This window comes from Leuciscus leuciscus (assembly GCF_965113295.1).
Source record: "Leuciscus leuciscus genome assembly, chromosome: 5".
Classification (NCBI taxonomy): Eukaryota; Metazoa; Chordata; class Actinopteri; order Cypriniformes; family Leuciscidae; genus Leuciscus; species Leuciscus leuciscus.
Window position 1 is genome coordinate 29,592,776 of NC_138729.1, and position 27,222 is coordinate 29,619,997.

Sequence of the window (27,222 nt, forward strand, 5' to 3'; positions counted from 1 at the left end):
GCTCAGTCTGGAAGCCAAGCTGACTTACCAAAACCCACTAGAACCAGCAACCCACCTCAGGCTGGGAACGAGACACAAATCATTATAGTTTATTTCCAATCAGTTTTCCAAATGTAATTGTTATTTTCCTTCCTTGCTGCCCTCAGAGAGCTGAACAGTAACAGAATTGAATCTCTCTCTCGTGATCTGTTCATCCGCTATAGACACCTGGAGAGACTGTGAGTGACACTTCATCCTTTCATCTCATCTTCTCCTCTCCTAATCCCTCTCTTTTATCTTTTCTAAGCTTTTTAAATGTCTGAGTCTCCTTGCCTTGAGCTCAAGTCATGATGATTTATGAATGATGATTAACAACAGCTTTGCAATGATTTATTTTTCCTTTTCTCTAAAATACCGAGCAGAGAGCTGTCAGAATATGTTTGTGTGTGTGTGTATACTTAAAGGGTTAGTTCACCCGAAAATGAAAGTTCTGTCATTAATTGCTCACCCTCATGTCTTTCCAAACCTGTAAAACTTTTGTTCATATTCGGAACACAAATGGAGATCTTTTTAATCCAATCTGAGAGCTTTCTGTCCCTCCATTGACAGCCTATGCAACTGACACTTTCAAGGACCAGAAAGGTAGTAAAGACTTTCAAGTAATCCATGTGACTGCAGTGATTTAACCTCAATTTTATGAAGCAAAGCGAATGTTTTGTTTGCGCAAAAAACATTCATGCAACAACTTCTGCTCTAGCATCAACATAACACGCATACGTTGTGGTGCTCTCGTGAATGCGTGTTGGAGATTAATACTTTGTAAATAAAGTGGTTAAAAAGTGTTTTTGTGCAAACAAAACACTTGCGCCGCTTCAAAAAACTGAGGTTAAACCACTGGAGTTACTTGGATTATAATTTTATGATGTCTTTACTAGCTTTCTGGGGCTTGAAAGTGGTAGTTGTGTAGCTGTCAATGGAGGGACAGAAAGCTTTAATTTAAAAGATCTTCATTTGTGTTCCGAAGATCAACGAAAGTCTTACGGGTTTGGAATGACATGAGGGTGAGTTATTAATGACAGAACTTTCATTTTTGGGTGAACTAACCCTTTAAGGGTTCAAAATAACACTCCAACTGCAAGTAAAAAAAGGTCAAACTTTATTTTACAGTGTCCCTGTTACACATTACATGTTCTTCATATAGGAATATCATTAAATTATGCTTCATTCCAACACTAAACCAAACCCTATTCAAAGTTCATGTTGTGAATAAATATCACACAGTACTTATATGTATAATTACACTGCAACAATAAGACCTTAAAGTAAAGAGTAACCGCAAAAAATTGGCCAGTTGGACCATTACTTTATAGGGCTCTGCAGCGTTTTACTTAAACTATATGAATTATAGTCTGACTTTGATTGATGTTAGCGAAACATTTAAAACATACAGTATACTAACAAAATTATTTGTGTTCTAACTATTTTTGCCAGAAATTAACCATTAGAATTTGATCTATAATGGCAGAATATTCTGAAAACTGGTTGCATATAATTCCCCATATTAATCATCCAAATACAAATGTATAGGAATAAAATCATCATATTTCTAGTTCGTATATAAAACTGCAAATGACACAATGACATATGCTTAAATAAGGGACAAAATAATGTAAAATACAGTTTCATGGCCAACAATTCACTTGCCGTTGACAGATGTGGAAATAAAATGATTTCAGACCCTTGTTATGTTCATGGTTATGTTTGCATGGACAAAACGGCACCTTCTTTTCTGAATCCTCTTTCCCTTAAACTTTTTCTTTTGCTGAAAAAAAAGAAAGTTTTTCCCCATTAACTGTAGTGGAGGTTTTTAAAGCTCAACTTTCTTTGTAGAGATCAGACAGGATGACATTTGTATTGTCCATCAAAGTTCAACAGTGTAGCACTCAGTGTAGCCAGACAACAATTATTCTCAGACAGACAGAGGCCTTCACAAGACATCTGTAACGAGGACGCTGAGGCTGAGTGAGAATCCATGTGCGGAAGTTTATTAAAGACAGTTTCCACAAACAAATATGATAAGGCAGGCAGAGGGTCAAAACCAAGGAAGCAGTCAGATCTTTCAACATACAAAGGGGAATTCCAAAAGGCAAGAGTGAGTAGGCAGGCAATAGGTCCAAGCAAAAACATCAGTCTGATCAAGCAACCAAAACAAAGGGGATAATCCAGAAAACCAGGCAGAATCATACACTGTAGACACGCTCGGTAAGGCAGGTAAACCTGGCAATACTTCGCAATGAGTACAAGAATGGTCTCTGGTTAAATAGCAGTCAAACAGGAAATGAGTGCAGAAGAAGCAGAGGCTGTGGAACACAGTCAGTACTCAGGTGAGGGCTCCCTCTGCTGGTTTGGCATTACAACATCTCTTCAATTTATAATTATGATTGACAGACATTGCTTAGAAAACTTCATAATAAAGATAACCATCATTATGTTCCTTCACAGTTTGATGTAAATAAACAAAAACAACTCTTTGAATGGTTTAAATGTTTCTGTTCCCACAGCAACCACAAATTAATAACATATAGTATTATTGCTTTTGATCTATATGCCGTTTTTTTGTCAGTTAATCAATGGATTGTGTAAGTATGAAAGGTTTTTATCTAATAACTGACATGCTATTTTTAGGGAATTATGTGTTTCAGATAAAGGGTTTGTAAGTGTACTGATATGTACACTACAACTTGAACGTTTGGGGTTGGTTAGATTTTTAAATGTTTCTGAAAGAGGTCTTGTATATGCTCACCAAGGCGTCATTCATTTAATAAAACAAATACAGTAAAAACAGTAGTATTGTGGAACTTTTATTACAATTTAAAATAACGGTTTTCGGTTTTAAATGTAATTTATTCCTGTGGCAAAGCTGAATTTTCAGCATCATTACTCCAGTCTTCAGTGTCACATGATCCTTCAGAAACCATTTTGATATACTGATTTGGTGCTCAAGAAACATTTCTTATTATTATAAATTTTAAATCAGTTGTTCTACTTAATATTTTTGTGGATACCTTAATACAGTCTTTGATGAATAGAAAGTTAAAAATAATTTTTTTTGAAATAGAAATCTTTTGTAACATTATAAATGTATTTACTGTCACTTTTGATCAATTTAATGCATCCTCGCTGAATAAAATTATTATTTTCTTTTGAACGGTAGTGTACATAATAATGTTATTTGTCAGTGGGGTTTGTTAATATCATATAAAATCATCATGACTCATGACTCATCCAATTATTATCTCAAAATAAACCCTGACAGGAAGGTCTTATATAATCTGAAGGGGTTTATTTGCTGTAAGGACTGGCTGAGTGAACATTATATATCAGTTATTACATGATTACTTAGCAATTCAATAAATAAATGGACACAGAAAATTTATTTAAGTAAAACAAATATTTTATTAAGCGAGGAGAACCATAAAATACAACACGAATCGTGAAACTAGCATTGCATTGAATTGGTCAGGCACATGGCAATCAATTATAGTTTATGCTGTAGATTAAGAAAATTTGAATGCAGGATGCCACGATAGTTATTTTCTTTAGGGTATAACTTTTTAATGAGGCAAAATATTCAGAGTTCCCCTACAGCAATGACTCAAACTGTAAATATTCTCTCTCTCTGCAGACATTTGGAAAGTAACAATATAGAAATGATCTCCAAGAGGGCATTTTCAGGACTGATCTCCTTGCGTAAACTGTGAGTAGTGTGTGAATGAATAGTTCACTTACTGTGTGTGTGACTGCACAATCATATCAATGACACATCATGTATAACGTTACATCGATCCTTCTCAGAGCTCCTGTTTAAATTGATATGGAAACTGTACACAAATATCTCTCTATATAATTATGAGCTCCCCATCCATTTCTTCCATTCAGTCAGTCTGAGGCTTCCACTCATTCATCCATGAAATCATCATCCACTCATTCATCCATGAAAAATAAAAAGGAGAAGAAGGAAGGTACAATCAGGATGGAGGCTTAATTCAGGCAGAACAGATCCATGATCAAAGAATGAATTGTAATGCACCCTAATGCTTTTATTTGTTCTACTATGTTTCAATGTACCTGAGCTCTTACTCTAAGTGGCCTGCTTCCATATATACATATCTTTTTGATCTAATCAACATTATACAAAGAGTAATTAGCCAATTAGAGGGAGGAAAGAGATAGATAAAGGAAGGAAATAACTGACTGAAGGAACAGCAGTGAGGGTTATTCAGCAGATGGCCTTTGTAATGATACAACTTAACAAAACCTCTTACCTCCAGTAATGTGTCCTTCTCTTTTCTTTCTCTCTCTCTCTCTCTCTCTCTCTCTCACTCTCTCTCTCTTTCTCGTTTTTGCAGTTTTTTGACTCAAAATAGGATTGCGTCTCTGAAAGCAGGAATATTTAGTGACCTCAGCAGTCTGGAGTGGCTGTAAGTAGAAAAACACAGACACATACACACTCACATTCAATTAGGAATTGCAAGTTCTCTCTCACTTTCTTTGTCTCATCCTTTTTGTTTCTGTCTGTTTCTCAGCCTGTTTCTCCTTCTCTGTTTTGCTGTTTGCTTTTACTTTTTTTTTTTCAATCAGGCATAATTGATGGATTGTGTTTGTTCTCTGTGAGAATGAAATGCAAAAAAATGAATCTTGGCTCTTTCAGGGCTCAAAGCCTGCTCTCATTACCAAACAAAGAGCTTCATCATGCTCTCCTTAAAAGACTTGGGGTTTCTGCAAAGGTTATTATTTCAGATGAAGTTCAGATTATTTTTGGGGTCACTCTTTTGAATATATGTGTGTTTGTCTGCATGTGTAGGATTCTGGATGAGAACAGAATGTCATCTCTGCGTCAGAAGTCTTTTGAAGGCCTGAAATCATTATTTTTCCTGTAAGAGTCATTTCCAATTCACCTTGAAAGATGTATCAAATAGATTAATCTATAGTATATTGTGCATAGACCTACAACAGAGGAGGATAAATAGAAAAATTATACAGTGTTGTACTGTGTTGAGCTGTGTTGTACAGCTCAAGAATGGATGTATGTATTTTACAGGTCTTTATTAAATAACTCTGTCGAACAGTTTCCTAAAACCTCGATTTGCCTTGAGATGCCCCGTCTGAACTGGTTGTGAGTTACAAACATGACACTTTCATTGCATTACATCTTAAATAAATCCATGAAGCATTTACATATACATGAAGTAAAATCATTTCGCAAAAATATGTTTAAAATATGTAATAAATGTGCTGTTTATTAAGATCACAATTAAGATAGAAATGTATTTGGACACTTTCTGGTTGTCAAACATTAGTAGACTATGGTTATAATTATTGTGATGAACTACTCTGCTCAGGTATCTATATGAACTTGAGGGGAACTGACTTTATAAATCCACTAAACATCAGTTGGTTAACAATAATATAAAAAATTTGCTTTGAGAAAAGGTCCACTGTCATTTTTTTGTGGACACTCAGCCTGCAATAGCACAAGGTTTGAAAGATGCTCCTACGTGTTACTCTAATCACTGGTTTCTCTAGTGCTTGGAGGAGTAATACTATATATCCGGCTTTCTAACTTTGTTAATGCTCAAATGTGGGCGATAAGTGGGTCAGTTAATTGTGGAGGTGCGAGCCAATTTTGCAGCTTTGTTTCTGTAAATGATCTTTTGTTTTCACTGGGAAGTAAGTTTTGAGTTCTGAGAGTCACAGTCTATTTTAGTAGTGTAATCAACAAAAATTGTATTCCTCTAGTATGACCCCTTTAAGTGTCCAAATATGGGTAACACTTTATTTCGATGGTCAACTTTATAGAATTTACTAACTTTAAGTAACTTTACAACATCTTAACTAACTCTCATTAAAATATTAGTAGAACATCTGCTTAATATCTGCTAAACCACAAACTTATTCTACTAACCCGAACCTTAACACCTGACCCTAAACTTACAGTCTACCAATAGTCTAATGACTCAAAACTCAAAGTTACTTTTACTGTAGTTTGTAGAATGTATAAAGTGGACCATCGAAATAAAGTGTAACCCAAATATGCTTGGGGACCCCTTTATTTTTTAAACCAAAATCTTGATATTTAATAATTTTGACTTCATTGCTTCACACTTCAGTGATCAGCTGCAGTTGTTTGTCATTGCAGGGAAATGGAGGGTAATAGAATTTCATCTCTCTGGGCATCAAGTTTTAAGAACTGCTCCTCTCTCACCGTCTTGTGAGTATACACACACAGACACAGTAACATTCAATATAAACTGCAGTGAGTGTTGTGGGATCCAGGGTATTTATATTATAGACTGTTTATTTGTCACAGCTGAGTGTGGGAGACGGAGAGAGAAGTGGGACTCATCTAAAGCTCCTCCTGAGTCTCTCGGCTCGGATGGAAACACTTACAAATAAATGCAGATTTAGGTTGAAGTGAATAATTTAAGACCTTAGCAGATTAAAGACATCGGGAATGAATAAATTACAATAATTACTCATGTTTTGGATGTACATGTTGATATGCATCACGAATATCTGGTGCTGTAGTGTAAGGCCTTTGATTTGATCTGTCAGTGACATTTGAAGGACACTCCGTCCTGAGAGACAGAGCTTGCTGCATTACGACAGCTTCTCTCTCACTCTTCCACTACAGGTACTTTTATGGGCCAATTCATTTTTTTTATTAAAACTTTTTCTATTTTTTTAATGCCTTTTACAGTTTTTTTTCAATTGCTAACAAGCATCGGTCAATACTGAAGCCACATTTTCAAACCTCTTCATACAGTCTGCATTACCAAGATGAATCTTGGCCAAACAGTTAATCTCACCTTCAAAACTCACTCAGACCAACAAAACACTTCATGCATGTCTTAAAATAAACTTGTTCCACCATAACACTGACAACAATTCTCATTCAGAAAACATGCATTTCATTATTAACACACTGACCTAAAAAACACTAACAACAGGGAGCATTACATAAATCGTGAACTTTTATTTTAAAGTTTGAATGATTTCTTTTTTCCACATAAATATTCATTCTATGATAAGAAAAAGATCTTTTAATTTTACTGACTGTAACATTTTACTGACTACTGAATTTTTACTGAATTTTACTGACTAATTTTACAGCATAAAGAATGAATAAGAAATACATCAGCAATTATTTTTTTTTATAAATCTTTACATATATTAATTTACATAAAAAGTTGAAACAACAAAAACAAAATCCTGAAGCAGTAATAATAACAAAACAACAACAAAACCATCAACAACATGTCTAGTATAATGGCATATGTGCAGTATTGGAGGCACAGCTGTGTCAGGAGGTCTTTCTGTGTGGAGTTTGTATGTTTGTATGTACTCAAGGCGACCTTGACTGTCCAGAAAGGCGCCAAATAAATAAAATGTATTATTATTATTATTCTCTCCGTGTTGACATTGGTTTCCTTGACAATCCAAAGACAGGACAGGTGAAATGGAGACTGTCAATTTCCCGTAGATTTGAGTGTGAATATGAATGTGTGTGTCTCATGGACACTTGGAAAGACTCCAGCCTCCCCACAACCCTACACATGACAAGCGCTTTGGAAAATGTATGGAATAGTTGGATGGATGGATGGATGTACAGTACTGTGAGGGTTCTAGTCCTCCTTCTCTCTGCCACCCTTTTTTCCCTATGTGTCTTCCTTGATCCATGTTTCCAAACAAAATATTTCTGAAGCCATCCCGATTTACCAAAAGATGAAAAAAAAAAATACTACTGTAATAGAAACAAAAAATAGGACGCCTTGATACGCTTTCAGCTGAAATTCCAATTAGTTGTGTTTGTAATACTTAGCCTATTATTTAATTTCATTGTAAATACTCTGCTAAGATTTAATATTTCAAATAATTCCTGCAAAAATGCACAGAGTTTGCCATCATTCTGATTTGAATGTGCTTTTATCAGTTTTGAAAACAGTGTGTTAGCATTCGAAAAATGTGCTGCAAATATATAGTGTTTTGCAGATGGTGAAGTATGAATGACGAAAATCAAGCGTAGCGTCAGTTCTGGCAGGTCACGTTAGTCAAGCTCGCATCAGCTAACTCTCAGCTGATCCACGTCTACCTGTAGGAATACGACGCCTATCACCACATCCATATATAAGCTCCTTCAGCGTTATCAACAACTATCGCGTTTCTCAGGAGCTAATTACCCACCTCCCTCCCCAGCTCCTCCTCTCTTCAGTCAGGATTTGGCATTCTGGTTACCCCTGAATCAGACTAAAATTCTCTAATTATGTTGTACATTAAAATTAATTAATGATATCTGCAATACATTCATGTTGGTTCTGTTCTGTTTACCCTAAGGGGGGTTATTGCTGCCCTTATCCATGCTAGGCTGCATGGATGCGCAGGGAGTTCTTGCCCCGGACAGAACCATACCACCAATCCCAACTGTATGCTAATTGTCAATTGTAATTGACGAGAGTGGTCCTGACAGAATGAATTCATACATTTTGGGAGATGTGGTCATTGAATGCATTTTGTGTGAAAGCAATTAAAAATGTTTCACAGTTTGGTCCGCATAGACTTCTGTTTTGCTGAATGTGTGAAGAGTTTTGAAAATGTGGATTCAGTATTGACCAATGCTTGTTAGCAATTAAAAAAACAACAAAAAAAACAGTAATTATATATCTGGCTGTTTTACCCCAGACTCAGATGTTCAATTATGTAATTCATACAAAAACAATAATGAATTAAAATAAAATATGACCTGTGTGCAAACAAAATATTGCTTGTGTGCAATCAAAATGATGTTGTTATTTAACTGTGTGTAATCAGAAATATATAATTCTTTAGCGAGACAAAAGAGTTCCCCAAAATAATAAAATTTCCACTACAGAATGCGATTTTATACAGTATATAGACTTACATAATCTGAGAGGTGGTAGAAATGACATGTGCTGGATAAGAAAGTATTACATAAATTACATAATTATCATTTGATGCATGTAGGCTACTGTATGCTGGCCTGTCTTTAGTTGACAAAGGCTGTGAGTGTGCAACGTGTGTTTTGAGGGAATTTATTTTCTTTTATAAGTCCACAGGGCTATAAGGAATTATATAATCATTGAATAAACTGCCATTGATACCATGATGAAAAGGGTTAATTCATATTCTAGCATCTGAGAGACTGAATTCTCTTTTATACTTTTTGGGATGTTACTGAATCGACTGAAGGGACAGTGTTTGTTGTGATATCTGAAATCTGATCCAATTCATTCACTCTATTCCGCAACTCAAAGCTGTTTCAGTTATCAAAAAAGAATACATTTCTTCAAAAATGTAAATATTTCATGTCTTCGATACCTCCAGTGCTTTTAACCTAATCTGTGACTAATCAGATCCTTGTGGCTTGTGTACTCAAGCATTATAGAACATGTTTGAGATCATTCCTGGAAGCATTAACATGATGATATGAGTAGTTCTGAATATGAATAAGTGTGACTCTTGTTAAACTCAGAGATAGAGACAGAGCTGATTTACATATAGATGTAAATCAGCATTATTCTGCAGCACTGAAGGCCTTGGTGAAAATGGGAATAAGTTTGAGACCGTGTTATTATGTGTGTCTTTTTCTGGTTTAGAGCGCTGAGGAGAAACCACATCAGCACTATTGAGGAGGGAACATTTGAAGACATGCAAAGATTGATAGACCTGTGAGTATGTGCACACTAAGTGAAGGCATTCATTTCAATGTAGTCCCCAGTTCATTGCTTGTAAAAATGTGTGCGCCAGAGAGAGAAAGAGACCCTATTTGTGAATTTTAAAGGTTAGTTCACCTACAGTACAAATGAAAATTCTGTCCATCATTCTTGTTTACTCAACCTCATGTCGTTCCAAACCCACATTTCTTTCTTTCTTCCCTGAAAAACACACAAAAAAGAGATGTTTACATAACTGTCGCCCATACAACAAAAGCATATAGACATGAAAAGCACAAAAGGGCTGAAGTTGGTGTACATTCACATATGAGATTTGACAGCTAAGGTCGAAGCTAAGATTTTAAGTTAGTAAGTTTAGTTTTGTTCTGTTTTTCACACTATTGTATGGCTTCGGTAGACTTGGAATATAGTGCACATGTTATGTATATGAAGCACTTTTTTCCTTGATTTTTGGAGCTGGGCAGCCCTGGTCAAGTGTTTGTTTTGAATAGAAAAAAGCAGCATGAACATTCTTCATATCTCTGCTGAGATTTGAAGGCAGTGAGAGAGAGATATAGGGAGGGAGAGAAGCCTCCTGTGTAAATAACCTCAGCCTGATAAGCACAAGTGTTGGAACAGAGCTTCTATTTGAGGATCTTTTTTTTTTCTTTTTCAGTTTTATTTATTCAGTGAATGATTAAAGGTGAAAAATGAGCTGCTGAATTGCTGTGATTTGATTTACAGAGACGTGTCTATGAACCAGATTAAAGACCTGCCTCCATCTCTGTTCCAGAACCTCCAGAACCTCAAACAGCTGTGAGAGCCACTTTCTGCACTTTATTATTTGTGGTGCAAATTGTGTTGTCTAAAAAGCTCAAAAGCTATGCAATATTTTTTCTTGAGGTATACCTCAGTGGAGCAATACCTCAGTGTTATTCACTTGTATTTGTGCTGATCTGCCCAGTGATTTATTGATTGTTTGAAAGCCTCTTTGGATGAAGTGACAGGCCTTATGAATCACAGAAGCGTATTATGGACTATATCAATAACTATTTTACTCTTTGTGTGTGTGTGTTTGTTATAGAAATATCTCCAACAATCCCCTGGAACACATATACAGCAATCAATTTGACACTATGGTGAATCTACAGTCACTGTGAGTAAACAGGAGTAAACACAACATCAGTTACATTATTATATTGATGCTGTGTATTAGGAGAGAGCTTGTATTTATTCATGTGTGCACAATGTTTGCAGAAATCTTCATCATATTTACATGACATTCATGCCCGGTACATGACTATCTGTCTCAGCATGTGATCGACCTCAGACTGTTAATCAGAGAATAATTAAATATGAATTAGCTCTTTATACTGGTTCTGAATAGGCTGCCAATCATGATTACAAACACATATCATTTTAATATTATTTGATGGGTTTCATACTAAGGGTAAGGTTTAGAAAAATGGGCGGAATTTAGGTTAACTTTTGCCTATGTTATTGGAGAACGTGCAGGCGTTCAGGTCCTGGCATGACACTCAGTGTCTTGGAGTGAAGTAGCTCAGTGTCGTCTTCACACTTCTGCTGGTTTGAGCTCTGTAGACCTGCACCACGTGATTTACAGAAGTAGGACATGTTCCTGGATCAACATCATATGTTGTTTCTGGAAATTCATTCCTTTCAGCCAATCATACCCTTACTCAGGAGACATTTTTATTGCTCTGAAGAGGAAGAGACTCCTTAAAATCCTGAGGCAAAATAAAAATAGAACTAAATGAAACAATTGTTGGCATAAAGTATATTGGGCTGTAAAATAAATTATATCTCCGAAACTTTTGTAAGAGTCTAATTGAGATTGCAAGGGTCTAAGCAGAAAAATAGGACATTAAACAAAAGTAAAAGTTACCATTTGCTCTTGATTTCATCTAATTTCTATCTAGGATATTAAATATATATTATTTATGATTTTTTTCAAAGGGTAATAGAAATTGAACTTAATGTGAACCCTAACTATAATCCTTAAATCAGACGCCAGCAATTGGTTGATAGGAATGTTGTTCCAGGTTATGAAAGGACATAGATCCAGGAACAGCTTGTTGGCCTCCATTTCTATGCCACAGTTCTACAAGCAGACTCTCTATTTCAATCCCCTGTGAATCCTGCTGACCAAGGTCAGAAATGAACAATTCCAGGCATCGTGGCAAAAAGAAACCGAGAGCAAAAGAATAATCTTAATCTTTGTTAATGTATCCTAAATGGATATTACAATCCGTTTTTTTCTAATTAAATATTTAATATTTAAGACTACATTTACATGACAATGTTCTAAAAACGGAAAAAAAAAATTTCCTTTGCGTTTTGCCGTACAGATGACAACGTTGTCAAAATGATCCCCGTTCACAAGCATCTGAGGAAAATTATTAAAAACACAGCGTTATGCTGCCAGGCCAGTAGTTGGCGATGTCACTTTGTAAAGAAACACTATGCACCTATAGACTGAACAACATGTAATACGTATGCGTATGCACATGACGTCACCTTTTTCACAAATTCTGTTTTTGTAGTTTACACGGAGACGATAACGGTATCGTTTTAAAAAACCTGCACTTTGAAACCTGTTTTCAAAAGTTAGCTTTTTCAGACCCCCAAAACACTGTTGTTGTGTAAATGAACGGCCAAAAAGCAAAGGTTTTCTTTTTTAGTTGTCGTGTGTACGGCCCCTTAGATCTGGTTTATGTACTATTTATGCCTGTCAAGTTTAATGTGCGTTTGAAGTATTTGACATACATGGATGGCACTCTCTGTGTTTTTATATGAAAGAAATGCCCTTATAGATGTAAAACTGCCCCTGTAAATCAGTTCCAAATATTGCCCCATGTCATTGTTTTTTCTTTTTTTTTTTTTTTGAAAAATTATGTCTGGTTGTGTGTTACTAATTGGGCAGAGGGGAAAATGATGTTTAGTGAGATTCATGTCCAGAACTGCATTATTCACCAGCCTCCGTGTCTGGTCATGTATTTGCATTCATTGATATTTTTCATTATGTCAGTATTTATTCAGCTGCCTTTATAGGTCTACTGTTCTCTACTTCTGGCTTTGAAAAAATTTACTTGTGAAGGTAAAATCTGCATCTGTCTGTTCTGTGTGCAGGAGTATGGAAGAGGTGGAGATTCCCAACATCAGCATCAGGATGTTCCGGCCCCTAACTAACCTCACTCACATGTGAGCATACTAAAATTCTATTGTAAAACTTTTTTTATTATTTATTTTATTTATTACTTTCTTATATTTTATATAATAATAATAATAAATAAATAAATATAAATATATATACATATATACATATATATATATATATATATATATATATATATATATATATATATATATATATACTGTGTGTGTATATATATATATATATATATATATATATATATATATATATATATATATATATATATATTAAGGGTGACCCCGAATAGTCGAAGATTCGATGCTTCGATAGGAGGAGCCTGATTCGACTACCGATCTCACGGTCGAATCTTCGCAGAGGTGTTATGAAACGAGGATCATGCCACTTTGGCCATATGAGGGCGCTCAATGTCTGATTTCACATAGAACTAGCTTTTATGTCAATACGTTAATATTCAGCCTATTATGATAATGCTGTAGGCCTATATAAAAATGTGCAAAGAAAGAAGCTTTTAATAAATATTTTTTAACGTGCGTGAATAAATCCAAACACCCCGTGACAGATTTAAGTTTCACTTTCAATCCGTGACCGATAGAGGAGCGTCTTCGCGACAAGGATTTAAATCTTTAACAATGTCTGGGATAAGAAAATCTAAAGTGTGGATGTACACCATCAGAAAGGATATTCTCCAAGGCTGGATTTAGCATCAGGAAAACCATGATCGCACTTCTGCCGGCCAACGTTAACATGTTTCACGCATAGACTGGGTTTCACGTTAGAATGTATTTTATCCGCGCGCACAATTTGAAAAGACTCCAACGGACAGACAGAGTGAAAGACGTTCAGGATTTGTTCTCTCGATCAGGTACAAGTGATTTCAAAACTTTTCAGCCGGTTCTAATTTTATTTTTGGATGCTGTGAACATTTTTAGCTAAAAAGACTGCCTCTCCAGTTTAGCATTTATTGTTGTTTCTGCAGTTAAAAAGACAAAGTTGAAAATTCTGGCTACTATCGTTATTTTAATAATTTCTTTATTTTAATTTTATTTATTAATCTGTCAGGGTTATCTAATCTAACTATTTGTGGCTTGTGTTTTGAATATATGTTCCCCTGCACTTTAGGCATTTTGCACACATTTGCTCCTCATCCTGTGACTTGATTCTGATTTATTTCGTTTTGTATTTTTATTTATTAGAAAGGTATATTCTGTTCTAATTTAATTTAGTAAATTAATTGTTTATTTTTTCGGTGCATCGATGTTGCGCTGTAGGCTGGCCTGCTCGCACAGGTAATTCAGCCGATTTAATTTGATTTGCATGTGAAATGCAAATCTGCAGTGTGGCCTTTCTGGAGTTATTTATGTTATTTCTTAGTTTTATTGATCAAAAATGTTTTCTGTACATCGCGGCTTTGAAACGTTTGAAACGTACACATGATTCGACTATTAGTCGACTATAGGCAAGACATGACGATTCTGATTCGACTATGAAAATCCATAGTCGGGGACAGCCCTAATATATATATATATATATATATATATATATATATATATATATATATATATATATATATACACTCACCTAAAGGATTATTAGGAACACCTGTTCAATTTAGGGGTGTGGTCCTGGTCAAGACAATCTCCTGAACTCCAAACTGAATGTCAGAATGGGAAAGAAAGGTGATTTAAGCAGTTTTGAGCGTGGCATGGTTGTTGGTGCCAGACGGGCCGGTCTGAGTATTTCACAATCTGCTCAGTTACTGGGATTTTCACTCACAACCATTTCTAGGGTTTACAAAGAATGGTGTGAAAAGGGAAAAACATCCAGTATGCGGCAGTCCTGTGGGCGAAAATACCTTGTTGATGCTAGAGGTCAGAGGAGAATGGGCCGACTGATTCAAGCTGATAGAAGAGCAACTTTGACTGAAATAACCACTCGTTACAACCGAGGTATGCAGCAAAGCATTTGTGAAGGCACAACACGCACAACCTTGAGGCGGATGGGCTACAACAGCAGAAGACCCCACCGGGTACCACTCATCTCCACTACAAATAGGAAAAAGAGGCTACAATTTGCACGAGCTCACCAAAATTGGACAGTTGAAGACTGGAGTCAGAATTTGGTGCAAACAGAATGAGAACATGGATCCATCATGCCTTGTTACCACTGTGCAGGCTGTTGGTGGTGGTGTAATGGTGTGGGGGATGTTTTCTTGGCACACTTTAGGCCCCTTAGTGCCAATTGGGCATCGTTTAAATGCCACGGCCTACCTGAGCATTGTTTCTGACCATGTCCATCCCTTTATGACCACCATGTACCCATCCTCTGATGGCTACTTCCAGCAGGATAATGCACCATGTCACAAAGCTCGAATCATTTCAAATTGGTTTCTTGAACATGACAATGAGTTCACTGTACTAAAATGGCCCCCACAGTCACCAGATCTCAACCCAATAGAGCATATTTGGGATGTGGTGGAACGGGAGCTTCGTGCCCTAGATGTGCATCCCACAAATCTCCATCAACTGCAAGATGCTATCCTATCAATATGGGCCAACATTTCTAAAGAATGCTTTCAGCATCTTGTTGAATCAATGCCACGTAGAATTAAGGCAGTTCTGAAGGCGAAAGGGGGTCAAACACAGTATTAGTATGGTGTTCCTAATAATCCTTTAGGTGAGTGTGTACCAGTCAAAAGTTTGGAAACATTACTATTTTTAATGTTTTTGAAAGAAGTCTCTTATGCTCATCAAGCCTGCAGTTAAAAAACAAACAAAAACAAAAAAACAGTAATATTATGAAATATTATTACAATTTAAAATAATGGTTCTCTTTTTTTATATATTTTAAAATGTAATTTATTTTTGTGATGCAAAGCTGAATTTTCATCAGCAAGTACTCCAGTCTTTGGTGTCTTATGATCCTTCAGAAATCATTCTAATATGATGATTTGATACTCAGTTATCATCAATGATGGAAAAAGTTGTGCTGTTTAATATTTTTTTTTGGAATACTTTTTTCAGGATTCATTGAGTAAAACGTTAACAGCATTTATTCATTAAAACAGCATTTATTCAAAATAAAAACATTTCTAACAATATAAATCGTTACCATCACCTTTTATCAATTTAACGCATCCTTGTTGAATTAAAGTAGTAATTTCTTAAAAAAAAAAAAGTTATTGTTCCCAAACTTTTGAACGGTAGTGTATATTGTTACAAAAGATTTCTATTCTAAATAAATACAGTTCTTTTTAACTTTTTATTCATCAAATAATCCTGAAAAAAGTATCTCAGGTTATAAAAAAAAATATTAAGCAGCACAACTGTTTCCAACATTGATCATAAATCATCATATTAGAATGATCTGAATTATCATAAGACACCAAAGACTGGAGTACTTGCTGATGAAAATTCAGCTTTGCATCACAAAAATAAATTACATTTTAAAGTATATTAAAAAAGAGAACCATTATTTTAAATTGTAATAATATTTCATAATATTACTGTTTTTTGTTTTGTTTTTTTAACTGCAGGCTTGATGAGCATAAGAGACTTCTTTCAAAAACATTAAAAATAGTAACGTTTCCAAACTTTTGACTGGTACTGTATATATATATATATATATATATATATAGTTACATTTATATATTCTTTATACAATATATTGTTGCACTTGTGTGCCCTCTGTGGAGAGTTATCAGTATGTTCCAGACCTTCAGATTTGCACTCAAATTCCTTATACACCATAGTCTCTCATGAGTCAAAACAAACACCATGAAAACCTCCATTAAGCCAGTAGGTCACACAGCACGCCCTCTGAGTGAGATAGAGGGCGAGAGTGCAGAGAGAGGTCTTTACTCTTTAATGTAGGCTGGATAGTAGCTGTCAGTCGAAGGGTGAATGATTACTGCATTTGAAAAGTCAAACCTGCCGGTAAATACAGCTCAACTTGAACTCTTGATTTTTTACAGGCGGCAAGATGACCTTGCCTCTCTCTACTTGTGAAACATCTTTAACTTTTCTTCCATCAGATTTAATATCGCCAGAACAAATCCCCTCCGGAGAAATGAAAATGAAATAAAAAAAGCAGTAGAGAGTAGGCCTTCAGAGATATTTAAAAAATGGAATGCCATCATTTCTTTGAGGAATGAGTCCCCTCCACACCATCACCGAACAAAAGAGCCGCCGCGTGCCGAGAGGTGTTGTTCTTGAAGTGAGTGCTGAACCTCACGCTGAACCTCTCTGCACTTTGATGTGGAGATGAGGTTTTCGGGATTGTCACTTTGCAGATAATCAACCGCTCTAAAAATTTACTTTTGATCTGAGACATGCAGACTGTGACAGTAATAGAAGGTTAACTCTGCATTTTACAAACCTGTTGATGTGTTTGGTGAAGTATAAATGTGAACAGAACTGCTTGTGTGTGTGTGTGTGTGTGTGTGTGTGTGTGTGTGTGTGTGTGTGTGTGTGTGTGTGTGTGTGTGTGTGTGTGTGTGTGTGTGTGTGTGTGTGTGTGTGTGTGTGTGTGTGTGTGTGTGTGTGTGTGTGTGTGTGTGTGTGTGTGTGTGTGTGTGTGTGTGTGTGTGTGTGTGTGTGTGTGTGCTGTACACTGTAAAATCTAATTAGTTGGACTTACTTAAAAAAAGCATGCAAACCGATTGCCTTAAAAAAACAAGTAAAGTGAAATAGGAATAGTATGTGGGACTGACAAATGCTTAGTTAGTATAGTTCACTTACACAAGAGTTCTAGTAACTAAAAAAGAACTGTAGAGAGTACTTGATAATTTACTTAAAATAAAATATAATTGTTACCATTGTTGTGTTTTGCAGGCTGAATGTTGAAGTCTGTGTCACTTAAGTATGATCAATTGCAAGATTGTCACAAATATAGAAGGATTATATAAACCCAATTCAAAGTTTCACAAAGTGTTTAGGACATAAGTGTTAGCAACAAAATTATAAAAGATCATTAATTGACATGAAATATAGTTATGTTATACGTTGTTCATTGACGCACGCACGCACACACGCACACACACTATCCCCCGGTTTCACAGACGAGGCTTAAACCAGTCCCAGACTAAAATGCATGTTTGGGCTGTTTTAACTGAAAGCAACTTGCACAGACGTATCTTATAATATGTCAATGTCATTGTTTTGTCTCAACATACACATCAGTAATGTTTTTTTCTAAGGCACATTTATAAAAGGTACTTAAATGTCCTAATTGAACCAAGGCCTAATCCTGGCTTAGTCTAAGCCCTGTCTGTGAAACCAGGCCTAGATATAATATATTACTTCTCTTCCTTTGAAACCGAATAACTGATTCCTTGTTGCAATCGCTGCATCAATGGGAAGAGAATTACAATAGTATAAATTAAGTTCCAAGTGCCCAACCAAAGGGATCACTAATCGCCATAATGGTGACTAAAAACATTTTAGGAAAATCAACATCAATTTATGAAATCAGCTTATGTGATGTTCTCTCAAATTTTTCAGTTGTATTAAAATTTCAACATTCAAGATGACTTTGGGAAATTAGTGAATGCAAACAGAGAAAAATAACTGCAGAAGTGGAGGAAATAAGTGAAACGTCCATTAAGATTTTCCCTGCCTCAAAAACCACACTCAAACCAATGAATTAATCTTAACTTGGGTTTTCTTAGTAAACAAAGCATAGTATTTGAATAGTACAGATTACTAGATTTTTACAATTAAGTTAAGACATTAAGTAAAGTTAACTAAAAAGTGTTAGTTAGAATCACTGTTGGATTTTACAGTGATGCAGGGAAAAAGTGTTCATTTAGGGTGTAAGCATTAGGTATTTATTTGAAAATGTTCAAGAACATTGCGTTTTCTTAATGGATGCTGCCATAATTTATTCATCTTTGTGTCATTCTAAATGATTTTCTGGTTGCACTTTATTTTACATTACGTCTACTTACCTAAGAAAGTACTGATAACGTTACATGGGTTAAGTTTAAGTTTAGGTTTAGGGGTAGGTTCAGGGTTTAGTACCTAGTCATTACCCACTTAGTGTCATTACTACAATAAGTACATAGTATGGGGAACAGGACTGTAAAATAAAGTGCTACCGAATATCCTGACTATTCTTTTCCATAAAATTAAAATTAATTATTCTTAAACTTGAAGTGGTTCATATGACTTCAGTTCCCTTTCGTGGTCACTACGAGTTACGTCAGTGACGACGAATGGGGTTTCGCTTAGAAAGCCTATCACCTTCGAGTATATAAAACGAGGCAATGGCAAAGAAATACCATGGCTCTGCGGAATTTGCATAGCGTAACTCCACCCCACCTCGTGGGTATATAAGGAAGTGCGCCGGCAACATGCAGATATGTTTTCGCTTCGGAGCCGAGAGCTTTTCTTCACTCCACAAAGCCAAAGCCTGAGTTTACTCTTTCTCTTACATCCCTTCGAGACGAGCGACTCTCCGGTGTTGGTGTGACTGCGATCTCCAGCGAGTGCACATTGCCTGCTGATCTGTGCAGTGATCTGCCAGTAAGTGTGTTTCTCCCTGGTCGCTTCAACATCCGTGGAGTTTTCCTCTGACAAAAAGAGCTTGCACGCGGCACGTCTTTTTAAAGATGCCTCGCCCGTGCACTTCTGATTGCGGTTGGAATGTATCTAATTCTGATGGGCACAATCGCTGCTTTGTGTGTTTGGGCATTGATCACGCTAAAGCAGCGCTTGTGGATGACTCATGTTCTCACTGTGGGAACATGACCATCTCAACGCTACGGTCGAGACTCAATGAACTCATTCGAGCCAGAGTCCCCTCATCCACACCCCGATCTACGGTCTCCCCGAGAGGCTGTACTTCGGCTGGTGGCCAGGGTGACCTGATGGTGACGGTGTGGAACAAAACACTGTCGATTCATCCACGGTCCACACCCCCCTCTCCAGCGTTGTTACCCGAGAGTGTTCAGATTGAGACCGCTGGTCCCTCTACGGAGGCCCCGCGTGTCTCTTTTGGCGCTCCAGAAGAGGATGCAATGTCCATCGCAGCATCACAAGGTGGGCAGGAGTCCTCGGGAAGTGACGATTCGGCTGTGCTGCCACCTTCGGGTGTTCCAGCATTGCCCGAGTCAGATCCCGAGATGACGGCCATGCTTTCCCGGGCAGCCGCGGCCATTGGGCTCGAGTGGTCCCCACCACCCGACCCTGTGCGCTCGCGGCTGGACGATTGTTTTTTGGGCAAGGCCGCTGACCCCCGTCAGCGTCCAACCCCAATACCATTCTTCCCGGATGTGCATGAGGAGGTCTCGAGGTCTTGGAAGGCACCATTGTCTTCCCGTGATCGCTCGTCGACCTCCTCCGCCTTTCCTCCCCTCGATGAGGCCGCTGCCCACGGGTACACTGGGGTTCCCCCTGTGGAACGCTCTGTCACGATGCAGCTGTGTCCGCAGAGTGCTTCCTCCCGTGGTGAACCAAAGCACCCATCCAAAGCCTGTAGGTTTTCGTCAACCCTGGTGGCGAAGTCCTATAGAGCGGCGGGACAGGCAGCCGCCTCTTTGCATGCCATGGCCATCCTGCAGGTCTACCAGGCCCAGGTGCTCAAGGACATGCACGAGGGCAGGACTGACCCAGGGCTCTTTGATGAGCTGCGTGCCGCCACCGACCTCGCTCTCCGAGCGACTAAGGTGACCGTATGCTCCCTGGGCCAGGTGATGTCCACAGCTGTGGTCCAGGAGAGACATCTCTGGCTGAACCTGGCTGATATGCGGGATGCCGAGCGGACTCGTCTCCTTGACACCCCCATATCCCAGTCCGGCCTCTTCGGTGGCGCGGTCGAGGACTTTGCCCAACAGTTCTCGACCGCCCAGAAGCAGACTGAGGCTATAAAGCATATTCTGCCCCTACGGCCCGCTGCTGCCTCCACCCAGCCGTCGGCACAGAATCCTCAGCCTGCTCGCCCTCCCGCAGCTCCCGCCCCTCCCACACGGCCCCAGCAGCAGCCTTCACCCGGGCCGCGTCGTGGAGGAAGCCGCAGGATGGCGCCCCAGCCCTCTCCGGTCCCGCACCCCGCTAAACGCCAGGCTAAGCGGCGCCCCTGAGACGGGCAGCTCAGGGTTGGCCACCAGTTTTTTCCAGGAGATGGTAGCAGGGCCAATCCTTCCCCCGGTGGAGGGCCGGGAGATAATATTTTGTTCTCCACTCCCCGCTGCTTGTCCCACGACGAGCAGTACCCTATTGTGGTTAAAGAAAGAACTGGTACCCCCAACCCTGAGCACACAGAGTTCTCGGACGATAGTGTGCACCGCCCAGGGGTCCCGCCACTATCGTCCCCCTCTGTCACAGAGTTCTCGGATGACAGTGTGCGCCACCCATGGGCCATGCCGCTCTCGTCCCCCTCTGTTGCCAGACCCCTGCCAGAGCATGCCCCCGTGGGATGCTGGTCCTCCCCTGGCCTCCTCTGGCAGGACGCGGCTAATGACCGCTATGCACCCGGCCGCTATGCCACCCACGCCTGGGCCGATCATTCCGCCTCGCTGCACCACCGAGGGTACGTCTGTGGTTCGCATGACATCGCTGGTACAGTTTCTGGGGGCCTGGCTAGAGCTTCCCAGGCTATCCTGCTGGGTCGCGAGAACCATCAGGCTCGGCTGGCAAAGGGTGCGATTGAGACTGTCCCTCCAGCCGAAAAGAAGTCCGGGTTCTACAGCCCCTACTTCATTGTTCCCAAGAAATCCGGTGGGTTACGACCAATCCTGGACCTGCGCGTCTTGAACCGCTCCCTTCACAGGCTGCCGTTCAAGATGCTCACGGCCAAACGCATCTTCGAATGTGTGCGGCCATAGGATTGGTTTGCAGCGATCGACCTGAAGGACGCCTACTTCCATGTCTCCATTTTACCTCGACACAGACCGTTTCTTCAGTTTGCCTTTGAGGGGCGGGCATACCAGTACGCGGTTCTCCCATTCGGGCTAGCCCTGTCTCCTCACGTCTTCACGAAGGCATTAATTGACAGCCCTTGTTCCTCTACAGGAACACGGGGTTCACATCCTGAACTATCTCGACGACTGGCTGATCCTAGCTCACTCTCGAGATCAGGTTTGCGAACACAGGGACCTAGTGCTTCGGCACCTAGCTCGTCTGGGCCTTCGGGTCAACTGGGAAAAGAGCAAACTTTGCCCCGTGCAGAGGATCTCTTTTCTTGGTATGGAATTTCTTGGTATGGAAATCGACTCGGTCGCCATGTGCGCGAAGCTTCAGTTTCTTCTCATGTACTCGCTTCAACTAGCCGGTACTAGATTCTGCTCAGGTGTATTCGCTTGCTCGCCATTCCTCTCCACGGACGGGATATGTGCGATATTTTCCTCAGGTGAGCCTAATAAGCCCTGAGTTTCCTCCAGCACTGTTGACTTCAACGCCAGAGTTATGCCACCAGCAGCTTTCGCGCTTGGCTAGGTGCCTCCATGTGCATGGTTCCCCCTCTGGGCGACCCCCACATGTGTATTTCCACTGTAAGCCTCTCTGAGCATGTGTCTTTCCCTCGGCAAGCCACCTTGCCACCCCTGGGGTTGAAATATTCCACCTGCGGCTTGACACCCCAGTGATACTCCATATGCAGCCCCTCCGGGTCATATGTGTATTCCAAGTCCCCCCCTTCGGGTTGGGCATGATTGCATATTTCCGCTGAGATATGCTTCCCAGTGTACCTTGGTATTCCTGTGTAGGTAGGACTCCTTCGTCCATGCTAGTCTCACAACAGGGAGCTTAGACTTGCGCAGGGCACTGGAAGACAGCCGAGGTGGCGTGATTAGACTGGGGACCCCATTCGTCGTCACTGACGTAACTCGTAGTGAACACGAAAGGGAACGTCTCGGTTACGTATGTAACCCTTGTTCCCTGTGTAGGGAACGGAGACATTACGTCTCCCTGCCACTTCCGCTATACCGCTGGGAACGCCTGAGTTCAGTCTCGGCTCCTCAAGAAACATATCTGCATATTGCCGGCGTACTTCCTTATATACCCATGAGGTGGGGCGGAGTTACGCTATGCAAATTCCGCCAACCCATGGCATTTCTTTGCCATTGGCTCGTTTTATATACTCGAAGGTGATAGGCTTTCTAAGCGAAACCCCATTCGTCATCACTGACGTAACGTCTCCGTTCCCTACTCAGGGAACGAGGGTTACATACGTAACCGAGACGTTCACTGATGCCATATGAAAGCTTTGTGTAACACTGAAATTTCAGTATTGAAAAGAGTCATGAGAGAAATAACAATGTTCAATTTGTAAACATTGAATAAAACAAAGTTTTATTTTATATATTTTCAATTAATTGGTTAATTTAGTTCACAAATCCCATCTGAATGATTTGTTTACAAACTGGTTCTTGAATATTGCCTCAATGTTACCTCAGAATTGCATAAGCAATTCCATTAATGTTTTTAATATCTTTTTTATATGATCATTAATGAAGTATGCAGTTATGTTTAAAACAAATGTGCTTTTCTGTTCTCTTTTTCTGTCATTTATGTGTTGGATCATTTCAGTTATTTTAAGCGTTTTGAATTCTGTGGATATTCTCCCAACGTGCGGAGCTGCAAACCAAACACAGATGGAATCTCGTCCTTTGAGAATCTGCTTGCAAACATCATCCTGCGCGTGTTTGTCTGGGTCGTCGCCTTCATCATTTGCTTCGGAAATATCTTCGTCATCTGTCTGCGGTCCTGCATTGCTTCAGAGAATCAACATCACACCATGGCCATCAAATCCCTCTGCTGTAAGTCCATTATACATCAAACATGAGCGTGACAAAACCAATATGCAGGATTCTACTCAACCCCAGTGAAGCTCAAGTGATCAATCAGTCAAAATCCATTTCATGCATTAAACAGTGAAACACAAAAACTTGAACTCAATGCACTCATTCTGACTACATCAGATAAGAGTGACATTTCTACACATCCACAATACAATCAACTAAAACACTTAAAAAACGGTCAACATGAAATGGTCTTTGCAATCGCAATCCATTTTACTTTGGGGTTTTTTCAATCTAAAATATTACAATCTAAAATAGTTGACGATATTCAACAAGAAAAATGACATTAGGTAAGACTCGATTTTATTCATGATTGGATCATGGAAGAGACTTTCTAAACCAGATTGAAGCTAGACCTGAATATGGTTAACATTAGACTGCAAGACCTTTTTTAGATTTGCATTAAATATTATTTTATACACTGCTACATTTCAAAAGTTTGGGGTTGGTACGATTTTTTTTGTGTTTTTAAATGAAATCTCTCATGCTCGCTAATGCTGTTTTTATACACTACCGTTCAAAAGTTTGGGGTCAGTAAGATTTTCAATGTTTTTAAAAGAAGTATCTTCTGCTCACCAAGGCTGCATTTATTTGACAAAAAACAATTAAAAAAACAGTAATATAGTGAAATATTATGACAATTTAAAATTACTGTTTTCAATTTTAATATATTTTAAACTGTAATTCATTCCTGTGATCAAAGCTGAATTTTCAGCATCATTACTCCAGTCTTCTAGTGCCACATGATCCTTCAGAAAACATTCTAATATGCTGATTTGAAAACCGCGATGCATTTTTTCAGGCTTTTTTTTTATGAATAAAATGTTGGATCTTTTTTTTTTTTTTTTTTTTTGATTTTCTTGTAACAATGTTATTGTCACTTTTTCACTTTTTTAAAATAAATTTAACACATCCTTGCTGTGTAACATGACAGCCCACAAAATAAATTAGTTTATGCAAAATAATTAAAATGGGCACCAGACAGGATTAAGCCTCTCAAGAAATGAATTATACCAAGATAGCTCAAAGGAAAATTACATATTAAATATTACATAAAATAATAATAACGGCTGTCTTTTCCCACAACAATGCTTTGATTGAATATAAAGGTATATAAAAGAGTCACAACCCTGAATAATCGGGTTAAGTACGTGTACTAATAGTAAATATAGGTGTATTTGATTTTGTGTTGACATATATATTCATCTACTTAGGCTATTTAAAGTGATTCAAAGTTCGTAATAAAAAAGTTGTTTGTTTGCTTTCGGAAATGGTAGTGTGTGAGTGCAGGGTCTAATTTTAGAAGTTCACTGGTGTCAGACAAACAGGCTTAAAGGGTTGTAGTTCCCCTCTAATTGCAGCATTTACACACACACACTTTCCATTATACACACTCAGCTAATTATATACATCAATACACAGCTCAGAAACTAAATTATACATCTATGCAGTATCACAAGCTTTTAATAAACATCAAAACACACACACTCTTGCCTCCCCACTGGGCAGATAAATAATTACAACAGTCTGTATTTTTACACACACACACACACACACACACACACACACACACACACACACACACACACACACACACACAAAGAGCTTGCTGACTTGTGTATGACCTCACGCACTGCAGCAACATAAACTTTTATTAGAAAAGGTTGGATCAGAGTGTGATATCTAGACCTGTTCAGCTGGGGATCAGAGTCTGAGGACTAATCTGTCTCTCAGTGATGGAAAGAGATAGCAGACAGGGGGCTGAAAAGAGAGAGATGGATGAACAGATGGCTGGATAGGTGCAGTTTTTTTAACCCACAAAGAGTTGAAAGGACAAGTCGTTCTCTTAAATTATCAAAACCTGCCGCCTCCTCAGATGAGAGGCATGCACTCAGAGTCTCCATCTCTGGAGTTTCCCACTGGGTCACACTGGCTGGAATATGTTGGGGGGGTTCTAGCTGTCTCTGTAGGACTGACTAGAATAACACACTATTAATGCTTGCTTGCAAAAACTCATTCACAGTGTGTGAAATGTCTCGGATGCCCTGATTTTGACGGAAGCAGGGAGAGACATCTGTAAGGGAAGGGAAGATGATTTGGAGGGAGTGCAGTGAATAAAAGTGTGTGAGTGATTTGGTGCTTGCTAACTATTAACTGAATCTACTGCTCTGCAGGTTTCTAGGACACACAAATATAGAGAACCGCAAAAAGAAAAGAGACAGGCTGGACCACACACTACCAGAAATAAATATAGCAGAAAGCAATAGACTGACATGACTGACTGATGGATTATGGATGGATAGATATATAAATGGATCAATGCTATTATTTATATACTATTACAGTATTTAATAATTTTTCTAGTTAGCTTTTATTTTCAGCTTTTCAGTTTTCATTTTAATTTACGGTTTAGTATTATTATGGTTTTCATTTTTATTTGTCTTTGTTTGTTTTTTCACCTTTAGTTTTATCAATTTTAGTAAAACTTACTTTTTTCAGTTAGTTTCCAAGGCAACATTTTTTAAATATTCATTCAATATTTATATTTTATTTCAAATTTATTTTAATTACCAACAACACTGGATCGGATGTGCCGATGCATGAACAGGTGAAAGGATGGGTGAAAGTTTGGCAGATGGATGGATAGATGGACAAAAGGCAAATGGTTGCATGGACAGATGGGCAAATGGATGAGGATGAATGGATGGCAATGGATTGATAGTTTGATGACCTTTTTTAAAATCCCGTATTAAGATGTGTGTTTATCTCTAATAGGTGCAGACTGTCTCATGGGCGTGTATCTGCTTTTCATCGGTGCCTTTGATATCAAGTATTGTGGCGAGTACAACCGCCATGCTCAGATATGGATGGAGAGCCTGTCCTGCCAGCTGATTGGCTCACTGGCCATGTTGTCCACTGAGGTATCCGTCATGATGTTGACCTACATGACACTAGAGAAGTACCTGTGCATCGTCTTCCCATTCCAGCATTACCGTGCTGGACGAAAACAGACACTCTGCTCACTGACCTTCATCTGGCTGCTAGGATTTATCATTGCCGTTATTCCCTTCTGGGATAAACAGACATTTGGGAATTTTTATGGGCGGAATGGAGTGTGTTTCCCTCTTCATTCAGACCAGACAGAGAAACCTGGTGCCAGATGCTACTCTACAGCCATTTTTCTCGGTGAGGGCAGAGGGCACCGGAGTGTGAAAAGTTGCACTATGTTTGAGACCTAGATATGCCAGTGTGTGTGTGTGTCTTTGCAGGATTATTGAATAATTTGACCGAATTTCCCTAGAGATTTAACAATGTTCGGTTACAAAAAGCTTTTATAAATTAAACTCAGAAAATTATCCTGGTTGCACCAGAGTCAGTCACTGAACTCAGCAAAAAACAATGCTCTTAATTACTATATTTCTCATTTTCTAACAAACGTAGCTAAATACCCTCAAAACGTGCTAAATTATATAATGAATTTAGTTTATTTTAATTTACCCATTTCCATTGATTTATTTTTC

The 27,222-nt window shown here is 38.7% G+C and overlaps 1 protein-coding gene across 1 annotated transcript in view; it reads left to right on the forward strand.

Moving 5' to 3' along the window:
- The window catches only part of rxfp2l (relaxin family peptide receptor 2, like), a 56,798-nt gene that overhangs the window by 25,886 nt on the left and 3,690 nt on the right, over positions 1 to 27,222 (forward strand). The window contains exons 5-16 of the mRNA XM_082169039.1: positions 147 to 218; positions 3,665 to 3,736; positions 4,389 to 4,460; positions 4,844 to 4,915; positions 5,081 to 5,155; positions 6,179 to 6,250; positions 9,654 to 9,725; positions 10,455 to 10,526; positions 10,795 to 10,866; positions 12,861 to 12,932; positions 23,430 to 23,659; positions 26,477 to 26,887. Of these exons, the coding sequence (XP_082025165.1) occupies positions 147 to 218; positions 3,665 to 3,736; positions 4,389 to 4,460; positions 4,844 to 4,915; positions 5,081 to 5,155; positions 6,179 to 6,250; positions 9,654 to 9,725; positions 10,455 to 10,526; positions 10,795 to 10,866; positions 12,861 to 12,932; positions 23,430 to 23,659; positions 26,477 to 26,887 (1,364 nt within the window). The remainder of the gene's footprint in view (positions 1 to 146; positions 219 to 3,664; positions 3,737 to 4,388; positions 4,461 to 4,843; positions 4,916 to 5,080; positions 5,156 to 6,178; positions 6,251 to 9,653; positions 9,726 to 10,454; positions 10,527 to 10,794; positions 10,867 to 12,860; positions 12,933 to 23,429; positions 23,660 to 26,476; positions 26,888 to 27,222) is intronic.